The sequence below is a fragment of the Theobroma umbraticum genome, unplaced genomic scaffold (genome assembly GCF_002168275.2).
Source record: "Theobroma umbraticum cultivar Fairchild unplaced genomic scaffold, ASM216827v3 scaffold_147.0, whole genome shotgun sequence".
Lineage (NCBI taxonomy): Eukaryota > Viridiplantae > Streptophyta > Magnoliopsida > Malvales > Malvaceae > Theobroma > Theobroma umbraticum.
The window spans coordinates 2,784,437-2,797,823 of NW_018397259.1; the positions used below are offsets into that span (position 1 = coordinate 2,784,437).

The 13,387-nt window shown below is 33.6% G+C and overlaps 1 protein-coding gene across 2 annotated transcripts; it reads left to right on the forward strand.

Annotated features, from left to right (window-relative positions):
- The first annotated feature begins 5,593 nt into the window (after nucleotides 1–5,593).
- On the forward strand, nucleotides 5,594–13,287 carry LOC110414994 (protein EMSY-LIKE 1-like). 2 transcript variants are annotated; one of them, XM_021426442.1, is made up of 10 exons: nucleotides 5,594–5,939; nucleotides 6,956–7,158; nucleotides 7,260–7,369; nucleotides 7,476–7,596; nucleotides 7,818–8,045; nucleotides 8,422–8,490; nucleotides 11,994–12,233; nucleotides 12,332–12,400; nucleotides 12,489–12,552; nucleotides 13,046–13,287. In XM_021426442.1, the coding sequence occupies exons 1-10, from the start codon at nucleotides 5,912–5,914 to the stop codon at nucleotides 13,090–13,092; spliced, it is 1,179 nt and encodes a 392-aa protein (XP_021282117.1). In that variant the 5' UTR covers nucleotides 5,594–5,911; the 3' UTR covers nucleotides 13,093–13,287. The 2 variants fall into 2 exon arrangements, with proteins under 2 accessions (XP_021282117.1, XP_021282118.1); XM_021426443.1 differs by having other exon boundaries at nucleotides 5,594–5,909.
- Nucleotides 13,288–13,387: the final 100 nt, after the last annotated feature.

Below are 13,387 nucleotides of genomic sequence, written 5' to 3' on the forward strand. Positions count from 1 at the left end.
TAAAGAAGCCAATCAAGATATATCTGTAGTCTTTAAGTGACATCTTCAAGTGTTCCATGCTTATTTATTTTCTGGGTTTGTTTCAGTTTTCAGGACTTTTTCATTTAACATTATATAAAAGGGAATGGAATTTTCTAGTGCAATCTGATAGGTATTTGTTGGCTATATATTTAGCAAGTTTTGTTAATTAGAAATCCACCCCAAGACATGGTCAAAGGGATTCTAGAACTGACTAGCACAAACTGCCTCTCTTAAGAGAGGCTACTAGATTACTAATTAGTAGAATTGGTATAGTCTACACATAACAAATCTAAAGTCTTTGCAATTGATTTTCTTTCTTGAAGTAGGCATGAGCTGCAATTCAACTTTTAATAAAAACTAGGTAACTTTTTACATTCCCTGCATTCTTGGCTTCTTGCTTCCTTATTTTTACACAAGAAAAAATTACTAAACACTTTTGCTTTTGGAATCTACGAACTGTACAATCCAATTCTGTAGTAAGGAGTGAGGACAGGAAGTAAATATAATCCTATTTCCTTGCAGCTCTTGATCAGGGTTGTCAAAAACAATATCATTTTCCCAAAGAAAAGGGTAATTAGACAGTGCATTCCCCATCCCAAAGTAGTTGTAGGTCTCGGGGTTGTAAGTTGTTTACTTACCAATAATTACCAAGAAAACTGTCAGTGATCAGAAACTGATAATAAACTAATGAAATTCAAAGACTGCAGCAAAAAGGTTTCAAGCACTTGCCTGAAACATTTATGCCTTCTGATTTGTGTTGGCCATCAATTTCAATTTGAAACAATTTTGAGGGAACAAATTAATAAAGCTTCAGAAAGATGGAAACCAAAGATAACAAATATTTGAATTATCTAATTCAAGACGTTATTTACATGCATACTTTAAATACAATATTTTTCTAACAAATCTACTTAAAGAAAACACTATAAGTACTACACAGATAACTCTAGATGTTCAAAGATTAAGAATGAAGGAAGGCCAAAATTAAAGATCCAATAAGCTTCAAAAAGACAAAGAGAAAAAATTGAACTAACAAAAAATATGTGGATCCTTCATTTTTGTTGAGAGATCTCCGGATCATGTAGTATAAACTGCTAGTTCTGGGTAGGATTTGGGACAGTGGGTGGTGCTTTCCTCAGACTTGGCTCCACAGCTTTCTTGGGCTCTTTCATGGCTCCATTCAACTTGTTTTCACCGGCAGGAAACGAAGCCACGGATGACAGTAGCTTTCTTGACATCTGATATCTTTCTCCGGCAGGAACTTCTCCATGGCAGAGACACAACGATGAGCACATGATGAGGATGTGAACTAGAATTAAGGCAACGAAAGCAATCAAATTTATGGAACTGATCTTCATCAGAGTGGAGTTCGGAGAAGAAAATGATCAGTGAATGAGAAATCAAGCACTCGAAGGATCTATAACTTGGAGCAGGTTTATAAGGGCAGCATGCATGCGTGTTCATTGCACGTGGTTTGCATAAACCCACTAGCACATATATATATATATATATATATATATATATATACATATATACACATTGATGATTGATTTTATTTTTCCAACGATGGGAAAGGACACTCCTTTGTGTTTTCCAATACTATGATAAATGAGTTAATTTCACTCAAATTTAGGTCAATACAAGAGAATAATAAAGTTTTTACTCATCAAGCTAAAGACAAATCCCTTTCTGACAGTAAGAATTAACAGCGAATGTTAAGTTTGGAGTCAGCTTTTCAAGCTTTTTAGCTTTTATCTTTTTTCTATCTATATGATGAGAAACTCGTAAAATTTTCAATTACTTAGTATCATTCAATTTTGACTGTAAACATATAAATATATAGCATGCGTTTCCAATCTGATTACCTAAGCAAAGAATGAAAAAGCAAGCAGGTTTATATCTTGTCCTGTAGTAGACTCAGCCCTCCTCACAAAAACAATGGCAAATCTAGGTTCATTATTGAAGATGCTGTAGATTTCATTATACAAATGGTACTTTTTCCCAACCTTTCACCGCCCCTGAACTTTGAAGTTGCCAATCATGTGATGCTGAATTGACTATTAAGTTTTCTGGCTTCATTATAATCCTGCAAACAGAGATTAAACTATAAAAATCATGTGACAAGGCACGTGTATCACAACCAAGTACCTGAGTATCCATGTTCTTCATTTAGCTTTAGGGCTAGCTAGTTGTATATATATGCCTTCCAAGTTAAGACTAAGTTGATATATAGGTAATTAATCCACCTTTGTCACTTCAGAAGAAATTACCTCTATCTTACAAAAATTCTATCCTTTTTTACACCTCTATTATCCTCAATCTGGCTCAATTCTGCCAAAAGTAGTAGTCATCTATTGTATGTTTCGCATTCCCCACCCATCGTAGCTACTGAAATGTGAAATGTGGAAACCATAGATTAATTTGGTTGATGATGAGAGGCTAACTTTTGAGTTATAAAATTAGCATGTGAACGGCCATTAACCCAAACTACGCACAGCCGGCTTGTCAGCTAAATGTGATTTCTCATTGGCTATACATTCACTTACTCCTTAAAAGAATTCCTGGAACCTCAATTCTCTTAATTTTCTAATGGATTTTCTTGGAGAGATTAGGCTATCTAGGATATATATAGGTATGAAACGTGTAATTCAGCAACTTTGACAATTCCTATAGCAACCAATAGGTAAGACGAACAAACTCTTGACCGTCATGTTACTGCTTCACTATTCTTAATAATAGTGCTGGTGTAGCTACCCATGATCTGTTTCAATTATATGAATATGCCTTTACATCAGCATTGATTAGTATGGTTATTTTATTGTTTAGAATGGTGGCGCAAAGTTACAAATGTCATATGTAATACACTAAGATTACGTTTGGTTCACGAAATAAGTAAAAATAGAATAGAATAGTTATTATATGAGAACAGAATAAGGTGAAAATAGAATAAAATAGTTATTATGTAATTTGATATGAGGAATGGAATAAAACAAGAATAATTATTATGACTTAGTGCAGTGTTTGGTTGGTAATAATAATTTTGAAATAAAAAAAGAATATAAAGTAAAAAATAAAAATATCTTTTATTATATATATGATTTTTTTAATTTATTTGTTAAATATTAATAATTTATAATTTAATTAAAATATTAATAATTTATAATTTAAACATTAATATTTTAGTATAATTTAATTATTAATATTTTAAATATTAATATTTTATTTATAATTTAATATTATTATGATTCAAATAATAATAATTTTTTATTTTTTATTTATACTCATTGAAAATTTAATATATTAATAATTTAATAAAGAAAACATTAATATTTTAAAATACTAATATTTTAATCATATTAGTATTAATAATGTTTAAATTATATATAAAATATTAATATTTTAAAATTTATAACTAATTTTTTTTCTTTTTTTTCTTCTTCTCCATGGGAAGACCACCGAAAATGTTACCGGTGTAATGAAATGTCGATCTGGTGCATCATGTGGCTTGATCTAGCCACTAAGGCGCCAGATCGACGCTTCTCACCACTGGATCTGGCCATGGAGTGCCAGATCCGGCCGTGGGGATTTGGTCGGGAAGCATCAAATTCAGTGCTTCCTATGGTCAGATCAGACCGTAGATCCTAGATCTGGTGTGAAACCTCCATCATCGTCGCTGTCGCCGTCGCCGTCGATGCTATCTCCGGTGATAGTGCAAGTTAGAGAGAATGAGAAAGAAAAGAACATGAGAAGAAAGAGATAGAAAAAAGGAAAAATGAGAAGAAAAAGAAATATTTATAGGTCTAAGGTTGTAATATTTTTAAGTTATAAGGGGTATTTTACTCTTATCATATTTTAAGACTATTCTCTCAGTCATGAAATAGCAAAACTCATGAGAAAACTCGAGTTTAATTAAGCCTGAGTTTTATTTCATTTTAAAAAATAGCTATTATTTAGTAATAACTACTCCTTATGATATTGCATATCAAATGAAAATAAAAAAAAAACATGAGAATAAACAGAGAATAGCTTAGTTATTCTTTATACCAAACATGCTATAAATATAACAACCATTGACAAAACAAAAGGGAACAACATTCACATTGCACATATCATCTTGGGTTTTTTTCTCTTTTTGACAATATTTGAACGAGATCAAAAGAAAGAATCTAAATGTTGAACCTCTAATCTAGGGGCTAGAGCTGTCCATGAGTCTGGTCGGGTCTAAACAAGGTAGTAATATTATATTGTATTATATTTTATATATTTGTCCAGGCCCAGCCTCGCCCAAAAATTCGGGCTTCAAATCTTGACCAAACGCGGCCCTAGCTTAGAAAAATTGAGCCCAGCCCGTCCATAGAGACCCCACCCTAAGTAAATAACAAAATAATTAAAACAAAAGCAGCTAAAAGGTTAAAAAGAAAAAAAAATTGAGTACCAAAATCTGAATTACGATACTCATAAAAAACTCAAACCCAATATATTAAATTATAAAGAATTAGATACCCATTATAAAACTCAATTGAAACTCAAACTCGAAATAAAGTAATTTAAAAATCAATTTGAATGTATATCATTAATAAATAATCAAATTAAATTAATAAATTAAAATTAATTTATAAAATGTAAAATAAATTTTAAAATCATATGTAAATCGTGGATCTTTCAAAAGGAGGATTGTTCAATAAGATTATTGAGTTTATTTTTTAAGATTAATTACTCTTTTGTAAAAAAAATGGAAAACATATTCAAATTTATGTCACAAATGATTAATTAATTAATTAGTAAGTTAGCCTACTCTTCCTTTAGGAAAAGGAAAATATTCAAATCTATGTCGGAAATGACAAAGGCCAATTAACCATGTGCTTTTCCAAACAGGTGGAGCAAAGATATTCATGTTTTAAACATCTTAATTTATGTATCAAAATTAATACTTCTTTCGTAAAACACATCTTAATTCATATATCAAAACTAATACTTCATTTGTTTCAAATTGAATCTCTACTTTCAATTTATTTTGTCAAACAAAACCAACTTCAATCATTATTAATTCTAATATTATGTGAAATTAAAATTTCACAAAAATAAATTCTAAAAAATTCTCACATCTAATCGTGAAATTTTAATTTCACATAATATCACAAAAAATTATATTATAATCAAAGTTGGTAAAGCTTGACCCAAAAAAATATATAAAAGAAATTCAATTTTAAATGTAAGGAATATATTTTTCCATATCAATGTTTTAATATTAAATTACTTATAATATGTATTGGAGTAATTGTCTCATTGATAAATGCATGCTTGTGTCATGAAGCTAGCAAGTGCTCCACATTCAATACTAAGTATTGGAGCTCAAAAAAGGATAAAATAAAAAAGAACTATAGCCCAAAAGGCCCAATCTGCAATATCTTCTAACAGTTTGAGCCCCTGTGAGCCCAAAGAGAACACAACAATACAAAACATTTTGGACCAAAGCTTGTCCGAACTGGACCCGAACTTACCGAAACCAAAAGCCAACCTTAACAATAAAAATGGAAAAAGAACACGACAGCAAACATAAATCTCTATGAAAAGCCAAGCCGTGAGTAGTTTTAAGTCCAAAAGCCCCTCCTCTTCTCGCTCTTTTCCCAGTTAACAGATCTCTCTCTGTCTTTCTTCTCTCTCCACAAAACCAATCAAATCTCTTTCAAAACAACAGAGGAAAAAAGGCTTCCATCTTTCTCTCTAAATCTAGCTACTTTAACTGGGTTCTGGATTGCATTGGAGCATATTTATTAGTAGCTTCTTCCTTTAATCTCTATCTCGGGGCAACTTCTTGTTAGGGTTTCCGCTTGTGTTCTTCTTCGACAAAGAAAGATCTTTTTCGGCCTTGTATTTCTTTTTTCTTGGTATGGACTATGAAGTTTGCGATAGTAGTGGTATGTTGCATTAATTAATGTCATATTTTTGCATTAAACAATGTGGTGTATCTGGGTTTTTTTTTTTTTTTTGGTTTGGGGTTGTGGGTTTTATTTGTATTTGGAAATTGGATAATGGGTGCACTGGGTTTTTTTTTTTTTTTTTGGGGGGGGGGTGGGGTAAGGTGAGATATGAGGGTTTAAGGGTTTAATGCAGGTCATTACAATTTTGATAACTTTGATTTGGGTAATGGTGTTATGTGGTTTTATTTGGCTTTTGCTTTCCAAGATATTGATTGGCGTTCAACTTTTAGGTGCAATTTGCTTGTTTTATTTTGAATTCTAACTGGGATTCGAATGTAAAGAAATCCACGATGAAAAGGAACTTCTTGTTATCTGGTCGATAAAATGGTTTTCTTTTCTTTCCTTTCTTCTAGTTCATAGTTTACTAGATTTTTGGTTAGTTGACACTTGAGAATAAACAAATAGCTTTTGTTGTTAGAAGAATGCATTGGCAGTTAAGGTTTATTCGTCCTGGCAATAAACTATTTTATTTTCTTTTAATTGTTTCAAATGATTTTCCTTTGTGAATTATTATTGTTTAAATTGTCCACCTGGATTTGCAATTTTGATCTTTGATTTTGGTTGCTTACTAGACCAGTTATAGTCAATGCAGTATCTTCGCGTTTCTCTTTTTTCTAGTTTAACCATATTGTATCTATACCCCTTAACTTTGTACTTTGTGACCTGCAAAGACCTAGTTAAATTTGGGTTCGTGTTTATATGCATAAATTGATTAACTTTTATGATAGTATGCAAGAAGATTCATGATAGATCAGTTATTTTCTTCTCCTTTATGTGCATTTGTAACTTTACACTTCCTGTATAACTGTTCTTTTACCCCCTAATAAATTTGGTACATATCAAAGAGATTAATACTAGTAAACATTTCAAGCAAGGGCATCAGATGACTAGTTAATGTCCTTGGATCCTCTATGCAGCATGATCATGCATGGTTTTATCTGAAATGACTACAGGTACTGATGATGATCTGCCTCCATCACATCAAACTAGAGTTTCAAGAGGGGGTAATATTACTGGCAATGGAAGATCTATCGTAGGTTCTGGCTCATTTTCTAGGATGCATTTTGACATGGAGGCCCAAATACATCAACTTGAGCAGGAAGCTTACTGTTCTGTCCTACGTGCCTTTAAAGCTCAATCCGATGCAATTACTTGGGTATTTACTTTTCTGTATTTGTACTTCTTGTTTTTAATAAGCTTTCCTATTTATTTCAAGCTGATCAGGTTTGCATGTTCTGTCATATGCTGCATATTCAGGAAAAGGAAGGCTTGATAACAGAACTTAGGAAAGAACTGAGGGTGTCCGATGATGAGCATAGAGAGCTTCTGACCAAAGTTAATGCTGATGATATCATCAGAAGAATAAGGTCTGAATGCTTATTAAATGTTCTCACTATTAGGGGACAGTAATTGATTCAATGGGTTTTTGTATCTTCTTTTGTTTAATGGGTTATATGTGGGCAATGCTTGCAGGGACTGGAGACAAGCTGGTGGGAACCAGGCTGCAAGACTTAGTGCATCTCAGCCTGTTCACAGTCTTTTACCTAGTCCAACTGTTTCAGCATCCCGCAAGAAACAGAAGACATCCCAATCGGTAACTTCTCTTACCATTGCTGTGCAACCACAGGTTTCAAAACCTGTCATGTTAGTAGTTCTGTGCATTCAGCTTTCTTCTTTGAATGCAAATTAGCAAACTGCTTGAGAAATTGGGGCCTAACGCTAGAAGCAATGTTCTTATTTTCATGATAGAAATGCAGAAGAGTACATTGGCCTCCATCTACCTTGTTTTGTTTTACTCACATTTTACCCTAACAGGGTCAGTCATTACCTGGCTTATCCTCTGCAAAGGCCGTGCATTACTCTTCTACAGTCTCTGCTGGAACTAGGCAATTCAATAACCGTGGTTCTGTTGGCAGCCTTTTGGCAAATGAACCTGCTGAAGGAGCAACATTTGAACCCTTAATTGGAAGGAAAGTGTGGACAAGATGGCCTGAAGACAACAATTTCTATGAAGCTGTAATCACTGATTACAATCCCTCTGAGGTATGTTAAAGGCATAGAAGGACATTTTCTGTGTCTCACTCTGAGACTTATCTTAAAGCAGTACTTGTTTTGGTGATGCTGTAAGTTTTAACAATATATAACTTTGAAAGCATATGCATGACAACCTAAGGCTTTGTCACTGGTGCACTTTCTGGACCTGTTTATCTTGGTACTTGACTTGTGAATCAAAAGATTTATGCAACACTTCTTTTCCATTTCCCAATGGTGGAACCATGTTATTTGTCTCTATTTGCTAATTTATATGCGATCTGTCAATAATATCAGCTGTTAAAATGCCTTTTAGAACTAGTTTAATATTCTGTGAATTGTTAAGCCATCATCAGTATGTTTTGTAATTATTCTTATTTTTTGACAGGGACGACATGCTCTGGTTTATGATATAAATACAGCAAATGAGACGTGGGAATGGGTTGATCTCAAAGAGGTAAGTGGATATGATTTTTTAGCATGAACTGAATCATTTGTGCCTGCTAGTCATTATTTTGTGCAGCAACAATGTTAGAATGTATTGAACAATATAGTTTGCATAGTTAGGGAAGCTTATTTCAGGAAAAATAAAATTCATTATTAAAGGATTTCTATATCTCCGAAAATCTCCTCTGAATTTGGAAGTTAGCTACGCTTTGGCTTAGTTGAGGTTTGTTGGTTTCAGGGAAGAAATTTGGAAGGCTTATAATGTCATACTCTCTCAATCTAATAAAGGTCTTTTTGGAAGTGGGAAAATATTAGACTGTCATAAAGAGATCCCTCAAAAATTGTTCTTTTGATTGTAACCATTAAAAAGGGAATGGGGGTCCGTAGAAGCAGTTGCAATTGGTTCCTGGTGTGAATCTTTAGTTTAACGACATGGGAATCTTTATGTTCAGTGGAAGGATGATAGTTTTTATGCAATTACTGTGCAATTTGATATTCTTATAACGTATTTAACCTTATATTCTAGGACATCCTAGGAATCTGGTGTTCTTTTTCTGGCAGTCTTGGTTGTTTATGCATTGGATAATTAGTTTCCTTGTTAGTTTTGCCTATCCTCTTAACTTGCGAGAAAGTGAGCCATTATAGATACCTATGATTTGTATGGTATGGTTGCCTTTCCTGATGCATCAATGCCTGGTGCTTCATTTCTTTAGTCATTATATTTTCTCAAATCCTTTATATCTTTTCTTTTCATAGTAAGTTCTTTCATTATCTTGATTTCCTTTCCCATAACCTATTGTAATACCAGAAACCATATAGACATATTTATGAAATCAGTTATCCTGTGTCCTTTCTGTGGCAACATTCATTGGTCTCTTTGCTTGGATAGATCTTGTGCAGTTGTTTGGCACCCAATATACTTTCTTAGACATGACAACCAATCCAAATACAGAGATAACGTACAGATCTCAGCCTGAGAATGACAAATCCAATTATCAATATTGTAGTTGGTTTTGATGTTGAGTTGGCTACTATTAGTTAGAATAATGACTATGATTCTTTCATCCTTCCAATTAGGGATATAGAAAGTAAATAATCCAAAAGTATGAAGGTATCAAAGTTGAGTAAAATGGTTCCTTGATACAGATATGACAATATGGCTTACTTCTTCCAAATGCTAAGATGAAAACAAGACAAATGTTTAGGGGATTGATATGGTCAATAAATATTAGCATCATAGTTGGCAGATTTTTTGACACCAGGTACGTTAATTGGTAGTACACAACATATCGAAACTAGGGAGCAGAATGAGTGGCAGGGGTTACCTGGTAACTTAGTAGAGTTTTAGAAGCAATAACCATGTTTACTGGCTCCTTTTGGTAATTAGAAAATTACTTGCTCGAGGAAGATGTTTTCTGTTGAAAATAACTTCCCTGAAAAAAGAAAGTTTACCGGTGTTTGGATGTCATTATGAAAATATATTCTGGTGGTTGGAATACAATGAAGATTTGGAAAAATTTTCATCAAGATTATCAAAATTTGCAAAATATAAATTTCTTAAAAGATAACAAAAATATCTTTCATCTTTCTTTCAATGGAAATTAAACTAGAAAATTTCATTATTCGCACTCATATTTCTGCTACAGAAAACCTCAAATCAAATCACCACAGAAACCCATTATACCCCAAATTCAATTAAATAAAAAAAAATGCAACAGCCTCAATGATCTCAAAGGAAATTCTTAGATTTCGTATTTTATGTGACTTTGTTATAACACTTAAAAAGTTTGAAATCCATGAAGATTTCAGGGTGTTAATGGCTGGTCTAGAGTAGAGAGATGGAGTTTGATTTAACAAGAAAGGGGGCAAGGGCTAAGGAACAAGAGCTGCTGTTAGCGGTGGCAAGTTCTGTGGGGAGAGGAAGTCGCTTGAGAGTGAGAAATGAGAGTGGATTGAGGTTTGAGGGAGAAAGGGAGCAAAAAAGGGAGCAAGAAATGGAGATCGGATAGGAAGGGGATTATACTGGCTCTTCGGTTTGGGTAGTCTTTAGTTAGGGGTTTGTGTGGTGAAGATGCTTGGCAAGGGAAAAGACCTTTCATGTGTTTTGGAAATTGTCTTCCCCTTTCAAAAAACCAGAGGATATTTTTTTGTGTGTGTCTTTTGTTGCTTTTTCGTTGCACCAGCAAGCTAACTTCTGTTGACCAATTTATATTCTACCATCCAAACATTGGAAAATGACATCTGGAAGCCATTTTCTTCACGGTTATGTACCAGAGCCTTAAAATGATCTACTAGCTCAATTCCTAATCCATGTTGCCAAGGTGATTGAACTTGTCTATTGGGAGATTTATGAGCAGTCTTCTTTATTCCTTGCTGTTCCAGTCTTAGTCTTTGACTAGGAAGCACAGAGAGAAATGGGACATGTGTATAATGATACAGGATATGCCATTTGGTTTATGAGGATTAAAATCTTATTAGATTTTTGAGCAGTCTCCTTTATTAAGATCTTATTAGATAAATTTTATTTGGCTCAATTGTTGTATAAACTTAAAATTCTAACTCAATAAGTTTTAAATTTTCCAATCAAAAGCTCATTTAAGCCAGCCCAATTTTATACTTGAGCCCTAACTATATTAATCCATTTCCTCCTTCACCAATGCAACATCTAGTTTTGGTGGTGCAGCTGCTGCATCTCCTTTTATCCCATCGATCATGTAATCTTCCAACCAACTTTTCAATGTCTTGCACATGCTTAGATTCACACTGCTTGAGCCCAAAGCAAGTAAGAATGAACTGTTGTAGAAGTCACAAAAATTCTAACCATTGGAAAAGTTGGTTAGTAGAAGGAGATGCTACAGCTGCGCTTCCAAAACCAGATGCTGCAATGGTGAAAAGGATAGAGAATATGGGTTAATAGAGTTAGGGCTTAAGTATTAAATTGAGTTGGCTTAAATGGACCTCTAGTTGGAAGATTCAAAACTTGTTGTGTTAGAATTTTAAACCCAAATAACAATTGGGCCAAATAAATTTAAAGTATACTAATACAATTAATTGTTTTATATGCACGGTAATAGAATTATTTGTTGTAACAAAATGCTATCTAATTAGTTTTTTATATATTTTGAAAGATTTTAATGCATAGTCTATATTTAGATTAAAAACTAATAAAGATATATAAAATAATAAATTTTAATGAAAAATTAATTAAATTATACGCATATATCAATTATATGTATTAAATTTATATTTTATTACTGTGTTGTATCCTAATTTTTCAAAAATTACCATATCGCTTTGTCCGTGGTTCCCGGGGTGTTTGAAAGAACAGTAGGGTGGGGAATACGAGCATGTTGGGATATTTATTTGTTTGCTTTCTTGCATTGAAAGAGCTGATTTTAATTATCTTAGCCTGCCAATTGTTTGCTGCTTCATCAAAGTGGAATGTTTCTTACCAGCAAATAGTTTTTTGTCAACATTTTATTGAGAACAATATTGATCTCCTAATGATTACAGATTTCTCCAGACGATATCAGATGGGATGGTGAGGACCCGGGCATATCATATCGAGGAGGCCCTGGTTTTCATGTAGCTAAGAAATCCTTCAGTCGTGGTGCTCCTGCTCCAGGTCCTGGAAGAGGTCGAGGTTCAGTGAAGGGCCAATTCAGAAAAGAATTTTTGCCGTCACAGAATGGTATTGCAAAGAAAGTGTCTGATGATATTGAGTTGCTTAACACAGAGACACTAGTAAAGGAGGTATTTATGGAGAGCCATCTCAACTGATGTTGTTACATGTCAAATTGAGATACACATTTTAAGTTGTTAGCTAATTCTTATTTTGATCCCATCAACAGGTGGAGAGGGTTTTTGATACAAGTAATCCTGATCCTCTTGAGCTTGAGAAGGCGAAGAAAAAGTTAAAAGTAAGATTATTATCGATTCATACCCACCTGGATATAGCTTCCTTTTCATTGCTTAGTACTGCAAGCCTAATCAATATATGTAATGCAGGAGCATGAACAAGCTCTCATTGATGCTATTGCTAGGCTTGCCGATGCATCGGATGGGGAAAGTGGTAATAAATATATGTGTACATAGTGATCTTTTGCATTCATTTCTGCATATTGCAGATAGCCCAGCACTTGTATTAGTACTGATTAGAATTAGTTTTTATTCCATTCAATTTGTTGAGGAAGCTAGTTGCATAATTTTTCTTCTTTTTTTCAAACATGTAAGATAAGGTGATTTTCTTCTACAAAACCATCTGGAACATTGTTTTGAATGGATCAAGACAGAAATAAAATTTATTTACTCAGCCCATGTTGTATTGTTTTTTTTTTATTTGCAACATGTAAGTGACAGAGGTTGTACTGGATTACTGCTTTAATAGTACAAATTGGTCTTGATCCAGAGTGCATAGACAGTGTATGGTTGGCTGTTATTAGATGAACCAAGTTTTTGCTTCACAAATTATGGCATTTCAACGATGCTGTGCGCAAGGTTAAACTTTTTCTGAATTAGTGTACACCGGTGAGCCTAATTCTTTTGTTTCTCTTATTAATTGTCAGATGGAGAACAACCCTTCTCGCGTGGGCAACCAATGGACCGGCTGTAAGGCTGTAGACAGCCAGTGGTATTGTGGACGCCATCAGAGATTGACTAGTTGGATTTTTTATTTCCTATTTCTTTGATTTTTTTTTTCCTTTCGGAATCTGCATCTGGTCCTCATTGGATAAAGAAGTTTGCCAGAATCTTGTACGAGGATCCGTGCTTTAACTTAATGTACTTGGAAAATAGCTGCTTTCCCTCATCATTCGGATGACATGGACTGGAATGTAAAATTACCCATGGCAGTCTTCAATGTAAAAATTTTGATATTTTGGGCTAAATGGCTGCAGTCTGTTGTGCAT